This window comes from Calonectris borealis, chromosome 6, assembly GCF_964195595.1.
Source record: "Calonectris borealis chromosome 6, bCalBor7.hap1.2, whole genome shotgun sequence".
Classification (NCBI taxonomy): domain Eukaryota; kingdom Metazoa; phylum Chordata; class Aves; order Procellariiformes; family Procellariidae; genus Calonectris; species Calonectris borealis.
Window position 1 is genome coordinate 23459154 of NC_134317.1, and position 20344 is coordinate 23479497.

Genomic DNA, 20344 nt, shown 5'->3' on the forward strand with positions numbered 1-20344 from the left:
TCCTGCCAGGCAAAGTTCCAATCTAAATAAAACTTATAAAATTCTCATCTGGCAAGTTCAGTTAAACAATAACCATTTTTTTTTGTTCATATTGCATTAAACAGAAAACCAATTTCAAATGTTTATCATTTCCCTACATCGGTAGATAAAACATTAAGCAGAATGTTCTTACTACATAACACAATGCCTCACTCAAAAAATTCAAATAACTTTAAATTTAGACACTAAGCTACAAATTCACTGCTTCTAAACAGTTACCTGCTACCTGCCTATTAAATATGCATTCTTTGTTTAGATATATATGTGAAATTTCATTTTTATTTTTAATGTTATAAATTAGCACATCCTGCAGAGCAGCCAAAATAACTCTTCCTATTTGCCTGACACCCACCACAGAAACACAAATAGGCCAATTCGTAAACATTTCTATTTCCTACCCTGAATTTAATCTTCCTGCAATTAACATTCTCCTCTCCTAGGTGCACAACTGCCTACCTTTCTGTTAAAATCAGCAACAGCCCTCTTCTGATACAGAAATGAAAAGAGGAGACTCTAAACACAACACATTTTAATAATTTAGTAGCAATACCAATTATATATACAATGTTACAAATTGTATATTGCTAATACAGAATTTATATATTATGACAATATTAATATTAAAATATGACTTGATGATCGGGTTATTGAGCAAAATAAAATATAAGGAAAACCCTAACATATGCCTATATTATCAGTAGAAAACCATTTGAAAAGCTCTTTAATTACATTAACACTTTGAACACTGACTATTTACAGTGTTGACAAACTTCTCAAGAGGCAGCTTTCTCAAAAAGAAGTGTTAACTGTCAAGATACCCAGTTAAATACTCCCTATTAGCAATATGTACTTCTATCCAAGTCTTGACTTTTCATACAGTTATACTTAGAGCTCGGTAAACTTTTCTACACAGCAGTGATTTGATTCACGTGAAAAGGGGCACTGAATTCACTGGAGTTGCATGAATGAGTTCGGTCCTTAGACATATCACAAGTACAGATAAGACAAGCATTGACTTTAATACAGAACATGTAACACAAGAAAACTCGCTTTTTCATTGTGCATTTTTTAAAAAATTAATGTGAGGGTTGTTTTTTGTTTGTTTGTTTTTTCTAAATAAATGGTTGCCTAACTGTACGATGAAGAACGTGTGAGGCAGAGGAGAGTGCTGCCTGGGGAGCAGAGGAAGAGCACCCCCCAGAAGAGGGTGCAGAGGAGAATGACACAAAGGATCTCCAAATAAAAATGAACTGGTAACGTGCAGGGTTGCAATACAAATCTCCACGCTTCTGTGCAAATCATTGGCAATCATCCTCATTCTTTTTCAAAGTATCTTACTTTAGCTGTCAGCTCTGTATGTTAAATACACGTGCACACAGAGGTATACATTGCACCCCTTGAATTTCTTTTGGAGAAGGTGCACTAAATCTAGATTTTCCCCCCATAAAAACCTCCCTTCACACATAAATTACAACAGACACTTTAAAAAAGGTTGACAAATTTGTTTCTGAATGGAGGTTATTCATACACATCAAAAATACCAGTAATAAAAGCTTCTACTTAACCTTAATGTCATGTAAAATAACTCTACAAGGAGCAAATAAAGGAACTAAATCTGACAGCAAAGGTTATGAGAGAAAAGATGTAGTTTGAGATCCCACAGCAAACGCCCCATGACATGCCAAAGGCTGAAGGAAATACACAAATGACCCTGCAACATGAGACCTCTTGCCCTTTCCAATTCCACCCGAGAGGCATATGCTACCAAGGGGGAGAGGCCTATTTCAAGCCCTTCCTTCCTTCCTTTTTGAAACCACCACATCCTGGACCACAACTATGTCCCATACAAGCAGCTAAAATAAGATGTTACTTAAAACAGTCTGGTTTAAAAACATCAAAAGAACTCACACTTCTCTCTCAAGGCAAAGCTGTTGTTGTTCATGCGCCTACAGTAAGCTTACTGTCTCTTTTACTAAACAATAAATTTCTCCCTAACTTTAAATGTCCGCAACAGAGATCAAGACAAAGCAGTAAAGTTTAATTCTGCTTCTAACTTCATCTGTTTAAAGCATATTAAAAAAGTAGAGTATCTTCAAGATTTTGAAGGAAACGTAGTTTGACAGCTATAATTCTGTATTTTTATGTTTGTTTAATAAAAACAGTAACATTTTAAATTATTTAAAAAGAAGTATTTGACACATTCCTATTTGCCTGATAAGCTTATATACCTGTATGTATGTTTATATGTATAAATACATATGAAAATTATTTTTACAAGTATACCAAAATATTTAGACTAAATGTTAGATTTAATGTTTAAATGTATGAAAGTTTTTAAATCAGTGGTAAATTCGGACCTCTATATGTATGTATGTGCAAACACACACACACACATATCCCAACCTCTAATCATCAACAGATGCATTGCCTACACCTCCAAGAAGGGTTCTTAGACCCTTTCTGTCTGGCACCCCACATCCTCCTCCTCCCTGCAGCACAAATCGGAAATGTCTTTCAATTGAGACAGGATTCATCCATTCAAAATGCTAAGCACCATGCACATTGCATTGATGGGAAGAATGCATTTCTTTCTGTGTAACTCATAGGAATTACAGCTTAAAATCACAGCATCTTTGTCTACTGTAACAGTACTTACAAATCATTTACATAGCATTAGATGTCTACTTCAACATCGCTTCCCAACTGAGGACGAACAGCTGCACTATAGCACCTTGCCCTTCATGATGTACTCACATGCATCACGCGTGTAAGTTCCTTTGAAAAGCATGTCCATACCAGGTATGTGCTCTCTGCTTCCCCAGCCGCCTTCGGGATACAGGAAAGCTTTGCCAAAGCCTCACTCAGTCTCCCTGCAACTCAAAGCTAATGGTAGCTGAAAACTCCAAAGGCAGAAATGCAGGCTAATCACTGAATTACAATGAAATGTAATTCAATTAATTACAGTAACAGTAGGGAAATAAATTGTTTTCTCTGAACATGCGTAAGTGCGGATAGTGCTGTTGATGATTAATAAACCTGCCTACTCTCGGGAAGGTAGGAAGATGGGATATCAGTTTCATCCATCAGGGACCAGAGCCCTTTCATTGACAGATACGACCTGACCGCTGTAACTGAGCTGCCCCACGTAGCTGTTCTGCAGATTTCAAATACAGCTACAGCTTGGGAGCAGCTGGGAATATTTGGGCTCTGACAGAGCAGACCCTACGCTTCCCAATGACATTTACATTGCCCAGCGGCTAGCAGGTAGGTTTCAAGGAGCACAGGGCACAGGCTGCCTGCGGGAGGTCCCTGCCCTGCAGTAAGGAAGGAAAGACAGCAGACAGGCAGCTGACCATATAAACAGGCCACTGCATGGGCAGATGTCTTTGTTAACAGCTACGAGAATGAAGACATTTCCTCTTACTCCGAATGGGAGTTTATTCCATAACCTTGCAGGAGCTGAGAATAATTGGAGCCTGAGAAGTAAGATTTTGGCCAAAGAGATCCAGTCTCTTGACGTTACCGTTTCTGGAGGAAGCAGATGCTGGGGGGCAACCCCTTTGCTGGATGGTATAGCACTTCTTGCAGACACTCCGGAGCTATACAGCCTACACAGGTTCTCTTGAATCACTATTGTCTTAATGTCAAAGGTTTCACCTCTCCTCATGTGTGGGTCTTAGAAGGCTGTAACACCATACGTAGGCTTTGATTCGGCACTGCCATCCAGAGAAGCGAATTTGCTAGGTCTGCTGGAGCCTTTCCCAAGCTGCCTCCACTTCCTCACAAGAATCTTTTTTGTTCCTGGTTGAGGACTGTGGCACGCACAATGTGCTTTTGTACAGCTTGCAAGAGGGTGGGCCTTCAAAGATCAGGAAGTCCTCTGCTGTAGACTCCATAAAACGGCTGAAAATATGGTTTGCTCATTTTGCTCATCCACTACCAGTTCCACACCAGAAATGATGAAAAAGTGCGTTATTCCTGTTAATCGGGAGAAGGTTCAACACTAAACACAGACAAGTGATGGTCAGAGATAGTAATAAGTACATCTCTGACAAGTACATACGGGTATAATGCTGTTTCTTCTGATGTTATGACAAGGTGAAAAGCATGTTTTGAATTTAGCCTATATTTATAGTGTACGATTAGCAAAATATTTAAGTGTCGAACAATAAAGAAAAGCCACAAAAAAACAAGTTACCCAAATCCAGATGCTGAAAATAATTTTGGCACATATAAAACCCAAACAGTCCCATAGTAACCCATCATTTTTTATTAACAGAGAGAGAAGGAATAGAATAAAGGAAAAATTAAGAAGAAAGATAGCATCACTCGAACAGAAAGTCTTGCATGCCCCTGCACGTAGAAATGGACTAAGCTTACTTGTGGCACTTCCTTGGATGTAACTGTTGGTTATGTCTCATAATGTTTTGTAGAAAAACAGTATACAATGAACACCAGAAGGGCGAAGATCAACACTATTTCCAAGCAAGTCAACATAGAAAAGATCTGTCACAATGAGGATGAAAATGACTAAGGATGAGAAAGACTAACATATCAACTTGCTACTGCTTTAGTCAACTGATACTTTCAGACTTTTAGAATGAACTTTTATAGGCTTGCTAATAAAGATTCTGGTATTTGGGAAGAAGTGAAATTGCTGAAATGGAACTAAGCAGCAGTACAGACAGAAATGTCATCAACTGATAAGATATCAGATGATCCAGAGGGGGCTACAAATAAATGAACGTCCCTGAGGTTGCTAAACTGTGGCCAACTCCAATCCTACAAAGGTCAACTTTGTTTAAAATTCTCCCAGATTGAGTGAGATAAGTATTATCTTGAAAAAGGAGATGAGAATATCAGCTAAGACAGTCAGCTAGAAGAAAGGATTGTGTTTGGACAGATTATAAATCTGCTCGGCTTCACAGAAACATCCAAATTTCTGAAAGCTTATCTGAAACTCAGATTTCTCCCCAATTTTTGCATTTTCACTACAGTAAGATAATAAAGTTATTTTGAAAAAGGAGTACCTACCAGGAAATGGAAAAGCCTCTAATGTAGATTGAATTTAATACTATACATTTCAGTACAAAAGAACGTAAAATAATAAAACTGATTATCAGATGTTTGATTTTAATTACGAATTTAACCACAACACAGAGAAAAACACTAATGAATTACATTCACTTCTGTTATAAATGACCTGCATGTGCTTTCTGTGTTATTGAGCTTTCCAGAAAAAGGTTAGTCTTTTGCTAGCTATACATCACAGCTGCTTTCTCACATTTCTCAGAAAATAAACTTTGTACGCTGACAGGTGAAGACTCAAGCATGTACCAGGCTGCCAAATTAAATCAGGCAGAACTATAAGCAGCCTCCCTTCAGGGCTGCTTCTTTGAATTAAAAGTTTGCAGAGGTCAACAACCTTTCTGCCCCAGGTTTTGTTGTAAGCTGAGGAGGTTTTATACCAGCCTGTCAGCCTACTCAACTGGAAGTTATTAGTGTTCTCTGCTACAAAAGAAACCTAACTCAAGCCTTAAACATTTTATAGGGTTAACAACTTTTGGGGAATCCCACAAATGAAATTAGCCAATGTGCAAAACCAAAAAAAATCTATCATCAATATCAATTCAAACCACTTACAGATTGCTAAGAGATCCACTGAATTACAGCCCTCAATCACAATGAAAACACAATTTGTTTTTGAACTGTATTTAAATGATGGATGATGGATGTAGTTAGCATCTGGAGTAATGTAGCTACATTTTATATTAAGTCATTTAAACAGAAAATTCACTCATACCTGTTATCTGAAACATAAGACTACACTGTTCAGTTTTTCCACATTTTCACAAACAGAAAAATTTCACATATAGCAAGTTGAAGAGTGTATTTCTTTTCCTCCTTACAATCTTCAGCAAGAAATAGATTTTTTAAACTGTTCTAGCCCCTCCCCGCCCCCGGCTGAAGGAAACTCAAACATGATCTCTATAATCCATTCTCAAGGACTACCTGTATCTTTCCAAACTAACCATGAACGCTAACCCAAGCAAAAGTACAGAGAGGGAGAAAAGGCACCCTCTCTTTAGCGTTTTGTGAATAAAACCACTGCTGAAACTGAAAGTTATAAACTGGGCCAAAAGAAGTTGTTTCAAGCACATAATTTCAAGGGAACTCAACTCAGAAGTATGCAAACCTTTCCAAACAGAAAAAGAATTTTTTTAATTCTTGTGACTGGGAGAAAAAAGAACAGTTCTGTTCAAATCAACAAAGCAAACCCATTAACTGTCATTCCAACTATACTGCATGTGACTGAGAATCAATTTTTCCTAGGAATACAGGACCGATACTTACACAGCCTCCAGCAAAGACCTCTGCAAGGAATGGAATGGAACCATCTTTCTTCGTAAATTTGTCTCTGACAAAGTCATTAACCTAATAAAGATACAATACATTACACACAATTTTAAGTTATTTTTCCTTCTTATTAACATACATCAAGTACATCTGTAACCATATATATTAGAGTGCTTGTAAGTGGTCATCTTTCACACATTTTTAGGAAATAAATCCTGTGTATGTTAACAAACAAAAGGATGCCAGGAAAAAAAAAAAGATACGTACAGTTAGCTTAATAGCCTTTTCTGGAGCAACACCTATCAGTTGTGGTAACAAGCCTATAGAAACAAAGACATCATAAGGCAACATTATCTTCCTAATACAGAAACTAGTATTTTATAAGAGCTCTACAGAAATGCCTTTCTGCACATGGGATATCCTTTGAGGTGGATGGCATTTATGTATGTGATGCTGCTAGAGCACTGCATATTCTTACCAATACAATTTTATATTAAGATTTCTGTTGAAAATGGTGCTGAAAAGGGTGACCAGATCTGCCTTCCACAACCAAGTCAAGCCTGATGCTCTTGCTGTTTTAGAAGGAAAAAAAGGATAAGGACTGAACATACACCTTCGATATGTCTACTGCATAAGAGTTTGTTTGACTTTTTTAGCCCCTTAATATCATTTTCCCATAAAGCTTGCAATTACTTTTTAAAATAGGAGAGTAATTGTGAGATAAACACATGACTATGATAAATTATCAACTCACTTCTGTTTGACTCACTAACCTGAGTTTTCTGAAGGCTCCAGTCAATTAAAGATACAAGGGATTTTCTCTTTTTCAGTCCAACATGGTAGCATGAACTTCTTTAAACCCTATTACTATTAAGTATTTTTTATCTCACCAAGAGGAAGCATTAGTGGACAGAAACCGATTTTGAAAAGGCCCTTGCTCCTGGAAAATAGCTACTATCAAAATGAACTGCCATTTGACAAAAGCACATACACTTTTCTAGGAACTAATGGGTTTAAGAAAAAAATCAGTAGATGGCAGTCTTAACTTCCTAACATACAAGATTATAACAGTATCTGTTATTTTTAAATCCATTTTCTCCACAGTCATTTTGGCATATGTATAGCATATAAAACTTAAAAGGCTTATTTTTATTAGAAGTGTTCATTTCCTAATGTTATTCCATGGTTAGGGAATATCAGTTTGTCAAAAGCATTTGCCAGTTAACTAACAAAAAATCCCATGTTAATTATATCAAATATCACATAACAGCAACAAAACTGTATTGATGTAGTTTTCCACTCTCCGTTAAGTGAAAAGAATAATAGTTAAAAATTAATTAAAAATGTTCAAAACTACCAAAAGTTCTCAGCCTGCAGAATTTTTATACTACTTCCTTAAAAGGAAGCTCAGAGCAAACGCACCTAAATAGAAAGTGCAGCAGTTAATATATGCAGTGTAGTGTTTTCTTCCAACATAGTACTTTCTGTGCGATTTACAGACTTACTATGCTGAGGAAAGGTAGTTATTAAATACAAAGAAAGGTTGACAATAACAAAAAGAAATGCTGCCCTCCCAGCCTGAATCTCTGATCTACCATGAAAAGAAAATCCAGCTCTGCAGTGCCTACACTTTAAAAAACCAAAACTACCAGACAAAAGACCACAAGACAATCCTCCCCACCCCACCTTTTATGCAGTTGAACTCGTTGGGCACACACATTCGGTGTGCCAGAGAACCTGGGACCCTGCATGTCTAGTGAGGGACCTCAGAAGATACTTCATTAGTTCTGAAGTTAGATGCCAAGATTCAAATGTGTCATAATTTTCTTGACCAAAAATTATAAGTTTTTATTTAAAAATACGAATATTCCAGTATGTATTCAGACCTATTTTTTAAACCGCAGTAAACAACTACATTGTACAGTTACATTACAATACAGTTAGGATCATCCAGCTCAGGAACATAAGAACCCAGTAACAGACCCACAGTCAACTCCATAAATGTTTCTGTAGAAACTTTCACAGACCATCTAATTCTATGAGTCCAAGACCTTAGTAACACGCTGACCATTAACTGTAACATTTTCAAAACAACTACATGAACTTCTTATGCTAAACAAACTTAAAGACAATTATTAAACAGACTATTAAGAAGTTTAACAAGCTGACATTCTTTCAAACAAGCACATTTTTTCTCAAGTGTAAAGCATTGCTTTTAACTCATCAATGGAATCATCCTTGATTTCAAAGTGTTTGAGAAAGGTTAGAAAACAAAAATAAAAATAACAATGACCAGTTTTAGAAGCTGCTTTGCAAAACCGTGTGGCTGGGGAGGAGTGGCGGGAAGAGAAAGAAAACTACTGTAGAACAGCACTGTAGAAATAGTCTCATAAATGTAACTCAAGGAGTATTTGCTTTTGTGAAAGATTTAGCAACAAAAAAGGAAAACAATTCACCAGTAAGACGTAAACTACAGAGATTACAGCTATTTCATTAACATTTTCACTGACATATTCCTTCCTCTACTCACTTGCATAGCAAAATCCTGCAAGATTACAAAAAACGCTTTAGCCAGAATCCACAGACTTTCACGTGCAAAAACTTCTTAGATACTGTCCTTAAAGGACACTGTCCAGTGTCTTCATTGACAGAACACATTGCAAAGCAGAAAAAAAGGCTGTGACCATCACAGAAGTGAGTGACTGTGCTCCAACTAAAAAAAAAGTATGCCAATTAATAAATACCTTACTGATCCTTATGAAAATTGTGCATTTCATTAAGTTATGTGAAATGACAATTTTAAATAGAGAATTTAACTAAATGTCAATTTCAGAGGACTGGCTAGCATGTACCCTCTATGTAAGTGATCTTTCTGATGTGATAAAAGCCCATTCAGAATCTTCTCCTAAGCTAAAAGAGGATAGCTTTCAGTCTAACTGATAAAACTGATAAAAAGTTGCTTTGAATTCTTAACCTGTATTTTAGAGGAGGTTCTTTTCTTTTATTAAATTACAACTTTTATGAGTTCCACTGTTGATATTTTAAAATAAAATAGAGCAACATAATACAACAGCAGGATGCAATTTCTTGTTCACAGGATAAAATCATAAAACAAGTACGGCTACCTGCAAAAGTATGAGGCATAAGATCTGGCATCCAGTTTAACAGGTACATTTCAAAATGACTGTCTTTTAACAAAAAATATTTGCAGTAAAATGGATCTTTACTCCTCAGATGCTAATCTGCTCCTGATGTTTGCCCCCAGCCAAAAGTTACAATCCTCAGTTTGTGAGGTAACAGTCATGTCCACAACACTCACACCCCAGAAATTAGGACTTTAAACAACCTACACAGCAAGGAGCAGATCAGTAACAACAAAAATATGCCCAGTTTTTCCTAGCAATTGTTCATGATGAACAGTGCTCAAGGTAACAGAAATATTCAGCTCTATGAAACAGAAGCAAAATTGTATATGATATCAAGTTTCCTGATTTTCCCACAAGAAACTAGCTGTTGAGGTATCAAAAAAAGAAAAGGCAGAAAATCCGTGACTCGATATATATATATTTTTTATTCACTTACCTCTGTAAAGACCAAAAAAGCCTTCAAAACGCAAAACCTTTTTAAAGCAGTCAAAGCTGTTTTTATACATCAACTCTCCTACGACTGAACCAGAGGAGCGCTGATTCTGCATACGAGTTTTCACCAGATCTATGGGATATACCGCAGTAGCGCCAACAGCTGTAAGAAAGGATTTGGAGCATTATTTCTGCAACGTCATTGTTGGTGTAGTATATAATTCTTAGGAGTATATTAGCTGGTAAGATCTCTGATACGTTGGAAGTAAGAAAAAAGTCTCAAGGAGAATGAATTACGCTATTACATAAAACAAGGTGCATAGAACAAAGAAAACCAATCTGAATTACCAGTAAGGAAATTCATTACTGGAGTAGAGTTTCAGAGGACTGTGGAGGGATACCAGAACAGAAGTGATAAGGGAAGAAAGGGAATGGCACAACCAAAAGTGGTTCCACGCTCCAATTCTTCATGTGTATAGCCAAGAAATGCACCTTAGATGAGACCAAGTAGTCTGGCCAGAAATATTACTCACCTCCAGCAATTGAGCCCAAAGTGAACCTGTAAGCTGACTCAGCTACCTGGAGCCAGACAGGCCTGCCTAGCTCTCCGAAAGACTGCTGTGTGAGGAAAGGAAAAGAAAAAAAAATGCTTGAAAATCTGCATGGGAAAACAAAGATGCCTGTGAATTGGCTTTTATAACATTACAGAAAGAATCTGATAAAAATTGGTAGAATTATATTAGGGAGGGGAAAAAAAAAGAAATTACTATATAACTTCCATTACGCAATGAATGAAGCATTTTTTTCAAATATTCCTTTCAGAAAATATTCTTCCTTACATATTCATAGTATAACTGAAACAACTATGGTCAAGAAAAAGTACACAGACAGTCAAATCAACTTCGCTACTTTCCATTCTGTTGCCTTTGTATTCATAAGAATAATGAGAATAATAAAGAAAAATAAGAACTTTCTCTTGGCTAAAATAAAATTCAGTATCTCAAAAGGAATTCAGTATCTCACAGACATTTATCAGCACGGAATATATTTTAAGATTACATATACATTAATACATAGCATAAACATGACATTTCATGTCTTCAAAACAAGCAAAAAGTCAATTATTCCCCAAAGTATTCTCCACAAGACTTTTTCAGGCAATTGATAATTTACAGACACAATGATGACCTCACTCACTTCAATCACATACACTACTACAAATGTATTAGTGTTTTAAATAAATACAAGTCTGCACAGAAAATATTTGCAGAGATTCTATTATTAGACGGTTATTAGAAACAAGGTAACTGGTAAACAAGATGTAAGTGTTCACAAATTTGCACTACAAAGTATGCAAGATGGGCCAAATTTTCTTCCAAACATAAATAAGGGGATTAGAGAAGAATTTATATTATGCAGCATAACTTGTCTGGGTTATGTAAGTGGCCAAGATATTAACTGTTAAATTCTATATTAAAGCAGATACTAAAGCCCATCTCCCAAACACAAACCTGTTTTTCTTAAAAGCACCCTGTACCGTTAGCAGATGCGCTCCTGACAGCACAGCTGGAATGTATACAGACCTCAGACTGCTACAGGAGGCTTTGCTCTGATGCACATTATGAATTCTCCACAAAGATTATCATATGCACATTTCACAGCTAACTCACCAAGGCTACTTATCTAAGTTACGTTCAGCTTACTGAAGCTCTGGAAAGTGGAATTTCCACAGAAAGACAGCATGTACCTCAGTGTAAGCTACTCTGTTTGGACGGGTGTTACACTGGATATGCAAAAACCTGCCTTTATTGCATAATGTTACACCAATGTAGGACAAAAGCCTATGGGATTAAGATGGGATCATTACCTGTAAAAAAACATGTATTATATTTTATATGGTTTTTCCATAGGTTTTCTCCCACCGCTACCACCATTTCCTTCCACAAGACATTTTCCTCCCCCAACAATATAGCTTAACAGAGAAGAACAGAGAAATTCTGGGTAGCACCAAAATTACAAACTGTACATGTGGACCAGCATAAAGTATAAATCAAATATATTGCCTTTACAAGCAAATAGAAGCAATAAATCTGAAGAATGTCCTTATTAGTCTCAAAACACTAAATTTTCCTTACCTAAAAAAAAAAATCACAATAAAAACAAAATAACCACAAAAATAAATTCTAAAATACAGAGATATCTCTTCTGATTCATGTAAATAAAAGACACGTGCAATAATACTACCCCAAAAAGGCTTAGAAACAGGCCTGGTTCTTCATTCCCCAAAAATTTTCTCCTAGTTTAGCACACCCATTTCCTTTTAATCATTTTAAGGTTATTCTTTTTTTTCTTAGCTCCACAGAGTTCTCATCAAAATCCAATCATTACATTCAGACATTAATCTTAATGAATATGTCACTGGATGTTAAAAATCAAATTCTTTGTGAAGGAAATGGCACTTTTATATTATTAAATAAGTGTCCACAAAGTTTGCAGTTTACTTGTGTGTTCAGATGGATATGTAAATGAATGTAATTAATGCTATAGCTTTCAAATCATGAATATTTATAAACAGAAAATTACTGTAGCTGTCATCCTCATAGGATATTCAGCTGCTAGGCTTTAAGAAAATCTTACACAATAAAAGAATTGACAATAAAGTAAACATGGTTGAAAGCAGGCTAATTTCCATTTCCACCAAATCTACAAAGATAGAGTGAGTTTATGTAAAAATCTAGATTTTCCTTTAAGAAGAAATTTTAAAATCACATAAAAGTGATTACAGACTTGTTTTCATTTTCCAGAGACAGCTGGACCTTACCGGAATGATATTCTCTCCTCCAGAAAGGGATATCTTTCATCTTATCAATACAGTTAAATGAGGTAATATAAGGTTAACTTAGAATAAGGTCTAATAAAAGACTGTTCCTTATAAAACAAAGAAAATGAAATTACTTTGCTTTCTGCTGTGCTCTCTTAACACAGAATGTAGAATAGGATGAAAAATTAATGTATTACTCCAGGAGTGTGAAAAGAGTGTATTCTGTTCTAGTCATGAGTGTAACTTTAATCAATGAGCTCATTTTATAATAGTGCCAAGCTACAAAGCTAATTCTGAAGTGTAAAACAAAACAACTTAGTATTTTGTCTACTCAGAAAGGTGAGTGCCACAAAGACACCAATTAAAACCAAAGTTGGCAGTTTGGAATGTAATTACAAAACTTCATCAAAAATATTTCTCATTCGTCTGGATAAACATTGCATACACATTTCTGTGTCAGTCCATTCCATCATTCTTGTCTTGAGGAATCCATAGGAAGGCTGTTACTATTAAGTAGGTTTTGGACACTTTTTCATTGGCTCAGATATGTCTAATCGCCTAAGGACAACAGGGTGGTAACATTAAAAACAGACCAGACACTGCGTTTCAGACCAATTTGTTTGAAAGAGAACGGAATGATCAAATCCACCTGTAATAACAGTAACCAAAATACACTCGAAGTCCCACATATGGAAGACTTGCTATATTCCGTATAGGACAATTTTTCAACCAATGCAGTTGAAGTAATTAATGATTTTCCTGTCACTGACACATATCCTCGGTTTTGTAGTGGATATAACTGCTTAAAGGAACCTCTTTGCAGTATGCGTAAAAAGTGAGCTGAGACATAAAAGGCTTTATAAACGCAAGCTTTCATTTTCAGACTCCTGGGATCCCTCATCCACTGGCAAATACAGGACATTCACGTGGCAAACAAGGCACAGGTGATTTTGTCACTGCGCTGCCGCTTTATTCAGACCACCCTGCAGCAGTACTGTCTGTCACTGGCATCACCAGGGTAGAGAATCTGAATTTCACTTTATGGGAGACAGTGTAGCTTGGAATGGCTGACAAAGGTATAGCTGCCAGCTGCGTGTCCTTCTGCCCCAACAGCCCAGATGGCTGAGCTACTCAGGAATCAGGTGCTGAATTACTGCAATTCAGGAGCAGCATTTTAACGCAACTCATCACCAGCGTCAGATTGCCATAAATGCTGAGCTGCAAGATGTGGCCATTCAGCAGCTGATTCGTAGGTAGCTCAGCTGTCTGCGTACCAAGCGAGGTGTGGGGCAGCTGGGAGCAGAACCCAGCCCAAGTCAGGCTATGCCCACTTGGGAATCAGAGCCCTTGGATGTCTTGATAGGTACCCCATAAACTCTTAATGCAGACTGAAAGAGTGAGAATTTGAGTTGTTTAGGCATTATAAGAAAATGGGAACCTTCAGGATGAAAAATTATATTTATCTACTGAGTACCCAAAGATGTGTTTAGTCAGAACTATGGGATACGCTCATACAAGATCTTAAGAATTAGATATCCTACCTCCCTTTGTATATTACAGAGGGAAAGGGGATATGGAGACATCCTCGGAGCAAAATGCGCTGGTTCAGATGAACACTATTATATTTTCTTATAAAGCTGACTCGAGAATGTACAGCTCTTTATGGAATTGCAATTTCTCATGAAGTTCTAACAGTAAAAATAAATAAAAGATTGTGCATCAGAAACTTTTAAGACCAGATCCTATTTTTTTCTGTTTTGCATAATAAACACCAATGTGCAACCGGCCTATGTATTTTATGATTATGCAACCATGTAATTCACCATGTATGTATGTCTTCCTTTCTGAATCTGCTGTGTAACCGCTTCAAGGATTTTCTTGAGTGCATTATTATCTTTACATTATTAACAATTGAGTTAATTCCCCCTGAACTACTCTCGTGAGAGCAGTCACCTACAAAATGCTCCAGAAAAAGGATTTTCCTAGAATATATCTAGAATGGAATGGAATGGAATATTTCTACTAGCAGCACAGCAGATGCCCCATCATGTTGCAAGCTTCGATATCAGCAGTACTTCAGGTTCAATCTTAGATGAAGGTTAAGGTAAAATTTAATTCACAACTTAACTAGTGTTAAACAGACCTGCTGGCAAAAGAAAGCCTCTCAGATTATATGTCGAACCAAAAATATAGTGAAGATAAGCCCCCAAAATCTAGATTTATTTTTAACACAAACTTGCAACCTATACTCCTGAAAGTGAGCAGTGTGGTACCCAGTAATTGTGTCTAAAGTCTAAACACAAGCTAAACACCTGCATAATATTTGGTCCTAGATCTTCAGTTCTTACAGTTGTAAAAAGAGCCATTGAAGTAAGAAACAATTTATATTCAAAATCCTACTGCACAGTCTGGGACTCATGCTGTACTATCATGTGTATGTCTAATAAGGACACTATGATAAAAGCAAAGCTAGCAAACATGAATGTAAAGGTCTACTGAAATAGAGGTTTAATATTCTACTGTGATATTTTTCATCTTCTAATTCTACCCTTTTCATCAGTCCCAATAAATTTGAATTCCCCTTCTATGTCTAGGTCAGGTAGCCAACAAGTATCGTAAAATTCAATTACCATTTTAGATAAATGGTTAAGCCAATCATTTCACCCAATTTTTCAAAAAAGAACACATTTATAAGCCTTGCATTTAATACTCATATTTTTTACTATCTACAAATAATTTTATAATTACAGAGTTAGAGTACTTAGTGAAGTGAAAGGCCTTTTCAGGAGTGAACAAATGTATTCACAGTAAGGAATCCAAGTATCTATACATGCTCATACCTAAACAGGCCATCCTTCAATATGACAACTAATATCTTGTTTAGACACATACTCAAACAGTCTGCCCCATTTCGATCCTTATAGCAATACACACAGCATGTTTCACTTGTTAGGAATCTGTTTAAAGTGTATTATTCTTATTTTTCATATGAAAGTACATGTAAACAGTCACTTAACTTCAACAATTTTATTGTGTATATCACTTCTGCCTACCTGCCTCTGGAGTTCTGCCAAGTTGTAAGGTAAAGCACCTTCAGCCAGTGGTGCTATTCTCTCAATATCTGCCAAAGTTAAGCGCCTTTACGCAAGGCAGAGAAAAGCAAATTACTGTTAGATAAAACATTACACATATTCAATATGGTATTCCTGGCCACACCCCACAGAATACATCCTGAGTTAAAAAAAAACACTTGTCATATTTGAATGCATGAATAAGAAGTCTGCTACACTGCCATAGAGAATCCTTGGAGTTAGAAGGGCATTCTCTTCTTGTAGCTCACAAGTGGAGATAAAGGGAGCTTGGATTACTCAGAAACAAGTTCTTGATTACTAGTAATAAAAGATATAATACACAAATAAAACTATTTCTAGGTATTCCTACCTAAGATTTCACATGCGTTAAAGACCCATGCAAAACATCATCAATACTTAAAGTTAATAATACCAGTTTATTGTAGCCTTTTCGGACTACTGTAATATATTTTGCTATTTTATATGTATACCTATAATATGACAATTAATAATTGTGCTTGATGTGCACAATTCACTTACAAAACCCATGCATACACCAAAGTCAGTTTACATTGAATAAATTACTGTCATGAAATACAACGGAACACACAACTTTTTAAAATTAAGACGAAAAAGAGTAGTTTTCACACAGAAAACAGCAAAATAATGATTGTAAAATGATAAAATTATTATGTTACCCAGTAACACTGTATAAATCTGCAAGTTGGTAGAGAATATCTATTTCCAGTGGTGTAACCTGTCCAAATCGGATTGCAGAGTGGGTAAATTCCTCTGGATTTAAAAGGGAAAGAGAAATAAAGCAATTGTGTTATTTGTCAAATTTCCTCTTTAAATGCTCACAAATAACGTTAATATAAAAAAAATGAAATCTATCACCAAGAAGCAAAATCCATAATGCAAGGGGAAAAGATATCTTTAGGAGAACACCTATCTTGAAACAGGCCTTTTCAATACAGAGCAAGTCTGACTCCACAACCCTGATTTACGGTAAGAATTCATCAAAGTCAACAAAAATCCTCATATTAGTAAGCTTAATAAAACCACACCCACAATTTGTGATTCTTGTTTCTGAAGTTCTGCAAAACAGAACAGAACAGAATAATGGGCCATTATTCACAGCTTTGAGGGCATCTGACTCATCTATTGCCATCATGTCCAGATTTCTTTCCCTGCTAGCTCTGAATGACCCCAAGCTTAAGTATTCACCTAGCCAAATTACATGACATGTTCATGACGTAATTGGCAAGCTACAGTAGACAAGTTTGAGCAGTGAAAACACAGTAGCTTTTTTCACAACACAAATCCAAGCAAGATGTATTTATGTATCTGCACCAAAAAACATTGCTAGGCAATTTGTTAGCACTATTTGGAGGATGAGGACAGGCATTTTATGCTTTCCTTTAGGGACAAAGGTATGCAGAGCATATGAACGTAAGCCAAACAAAGAAGAAAAAAAAGGAACGTGGCATGCTTTTTACCACACGTAGGGTTCGCAGGTCCCATCCATACAGGTAATAAAATCGGTGATAAAATCTGTCACAAAATGACTACAAAAGCAATCCACTCATGCCTGTGGCAAGACTGAAATATGGCAACCTTTCATATGCACAGGGATTAGCTATGTCCTAACAGACATAAACTGCACTGTAAATATATATAAAACCACTCAGGCTAGTAAGCACTAAGAAGTCATAAATTATTACCATTTTTCTAAAAGATTGAATCATGAATAAAGTAACTAGAGCTAAAACAACATGGAGATTATTGGTAATGGATGTTTCAAACTTAACCCATTCTATCACATTCCTTAGGAACTTTCTATCTCTAAGCAACCATGCATCCCTTTCGAGGAGTGGTAAAATCCTCAATAATATACTGACTTGCAGTTATCCATTCAAACTAATATGATCAATACGGCTCCTGCCAGAATCCCAATTCTTCTCCTTAATAAGTTGAAAATCATTACTAACCTTTGAGGATGAAAATCACCCTTTAAACATTTTCACAGTAGCCCTAACCTTGCACGCTATTGCAGCTTCTGACTTGCCTTAACCCATATGCAACACAGATTACAAATTGGACAGAACTGAAAAATTAATAAAATGTAGGAAATATATTTTACCTTTTGTGACTTCAACATCTTTTCTTGTACCTGCTATATTACCGTATATCTTCCTAACAAGATCCATGTTATTCAAAAGGGCATTGAATGCATTGAAATAGGAGAAGCTGACCTGATGTGAAACAGTTCCACCAGCTACCTTTAAAAATTAAATTAATGCAATTAAGTGCCTTAAGACCTTTTACAACATCTTATTACAAATTACAGAAACATCCAAATAAGGAAAGAATTAAAGATATCTTTCTACTCCTGTAACCGTAAGATATTTTTAACAGAAACATGAGGGGAGAATTATTTGACAGGATACTATTTTTTGGTAAAAATTGAATATCAGGAAATAATCATATAAGTAGATTATTATTCAATTTATCTGATACACATACTAAATGTGTCACTGAGTATTCTTCTAATAGTCTCTATTTCTAATAGAGAAATGCATGTAAATGCTACTTCACATAAATGCACTAACTGACTTCTTGCATCACATACAGCAGTGACCATTTATTTCAAAGTCTAAAGTTAATAGATACTATAAATTTTACGGAAGACGGTATGCCTCATTAGTTAGGCAAGGCAAGATTTATAGGTAAAATAGTAAGATAAAAGTTATTACTTTATATTTTACATAATTTTCATTTTTATATACTTTTTATACTATATACTTTTAGTTTATAACTTTTATGTCACTACTTTACCTACAGATCTTGCCAGACTATCACAGCTGTAACCATTCTACCTCTAGAATCTACATACTGATTTTCCAAATTCTGATCTGAAAAAGAGAAGAATGTAAGAGTATATAAAAGGACAAAACTGTAAATAGTCTCCACCTTTTGAGATCTGTCATATACTCAAATATAAAAATTAGATGGTTTTGTCCTAAATGAACATTTTTTCTGTGCCAAGTACAGTTTTGCCTTTCTTTAGTGGAAAGTATAGTAGACTAACTCAAACTGTTTCCAACGGCACTTTGAGCATGTAAATCAGACTGCCAAACGTCTCCACTGCTGGAGCCAAGGAGTGCTGCCATGTTTCACTCTGCCCACTCTATTATGAAGGTGATAATCTCTAGCACCAAGGCAGTGATAAACAGGTAGGAGAAGACAAAGTGGGAGAGAAGCAGTAATATCTTAAAACATTACAACTATTAAACGCTGAATTCAAGGCACTTCTCTTTACACTTACTGAAACTAAATTTTCTTCCACAAATGGAGTTAGCATATGTGAGCGAAGGGTAACCATGATGTCATTGAAGTCCAGCCCAGTTATCATACCACTTTTATTTTTGTCCTTCAGCGCAAAGGCTTGTCTTGCATGTTCTGACTGCAGCTCCTAGAATGAATATTCAGAAATAGCAGATTAGAAGCAAATTCTGTAACTCACTGTTCACAAAACTCTCACTAATTTCATATTCTTACAGCATGCCTCAATACATCTGTGTATGTAGACCACAGCCCAACTGCAGTTTAAACTTAAAGGTCAGCTCAACTAAACCAAGAAGTATGCGTACTGATTCTATCCACAGATTCATTCCTCTGTCAAAGAAAAGCCTCAATTCAACTGTAAGGAAATATGCACTTTCACTAAATGATTTGAGAAATAAACTTCACATACCCATGTCCTGTCTGCTATCTATTCCTCTATTAAATACTTAACTGCTAGAGAAACTTCTGATATTGATCTTGAAGACTCAAAGTGAGCTGATCTTTTACACATCCACGATGATACATGACGGGGCTGTTATAAACTAACTCATTGAAAAGTATTTGAAAATAAACAGGAGGACAGTGAAAATTATATAATATAGATTTAGATTGCCCCCAACAGCTACCTCCCATAATGTCAGAAATGGTCACTCATTTCAGGCAATTTAAACTCCTATACAAGCTGTAAAAACCTTCATATAAAGCACACTACAGTAACCTAACCTGAAGATAATAATGATGGTTGTAAATTCTATATCCAGAAAAAGTTGCTTCCTTCTATTCAAGCAAACAGTAAAACACATTCAGCTGTCATTCAACCTCTAGAACCAGCTAAAATAATAACCATGTTCTGACAGACAATAAGAAGAGGGCAAACTATCTAGCTTATATCACCTTTACAGTAATTTCTCAAGTCTTATAACCTCAAGATCAAGGTTTTCTAGATCAGGGTGCAACAAGCCTGCGCTGATCCAAGTCCCAAACCCCACAAGATGCTGTTAGACCAAATAAGAAAACCAACCTAATCTAAAAGGAGGGACAACAATATCCAACTGGTGTACATATTGAAATTACCGCAGCCCGTACCACCCTTCCCTACTAAGGGGTTTTATTATATGATGACAGTAAGA

The 20344-nt window shown here is 36.0% G+C and overlaps 1 protein-coding gene across 12 annotated transcripts in view; it reads right to left on the reverse strand.

Annotated features, from left to right (window-relative positions):
* SLC25A12 (solute carrier family 25 member 12) overlaps positions 1-20344 on the reverse strand; it is a 52876-nt gene that overhangs the window by 8201 nt on the left and 24331 nt on the right. For 11 of the 12 annotated variants that reach the window (XR_012674097.1, XM_075153223.1, XM_075153229.1 and 8 more), the window contains 8 exons: positions 19195-19341; positions 18010-18148; positions 16565-16658; positions 15849-15933; positions 10508-10592; positions 9979-10137; positions 6664-6716; positions 6394-6474 (listed from right to left, as the gene is read on the reverse strand). Coding sequence is in view for 11 of the 12 variants with exons in the window: in XM_075153223.1 (XP_075009324.1) it covers positions 6394-6474; positions 6664-6716; positions 9979-10137; positions 10508-10592; positions 15849-15933; positions 16565-16658; positions 18010-18148; positions 19195-19341 (843 nt within the window). In the remaining variant the exon portion in view is untranslated. Of the gene's footprint in view, positions 1-6393; positions 6475-6663; positions 6717-9978; positions 10138-10507; positions 10593-15848; positions 15934-16564; positions 16659-18009; positions 18149-19190; positions 19342-20344 lie in introns of all 12 variants that reach the window. The other variant, XM_075153221.1, reaches the window with a different exon arrangement.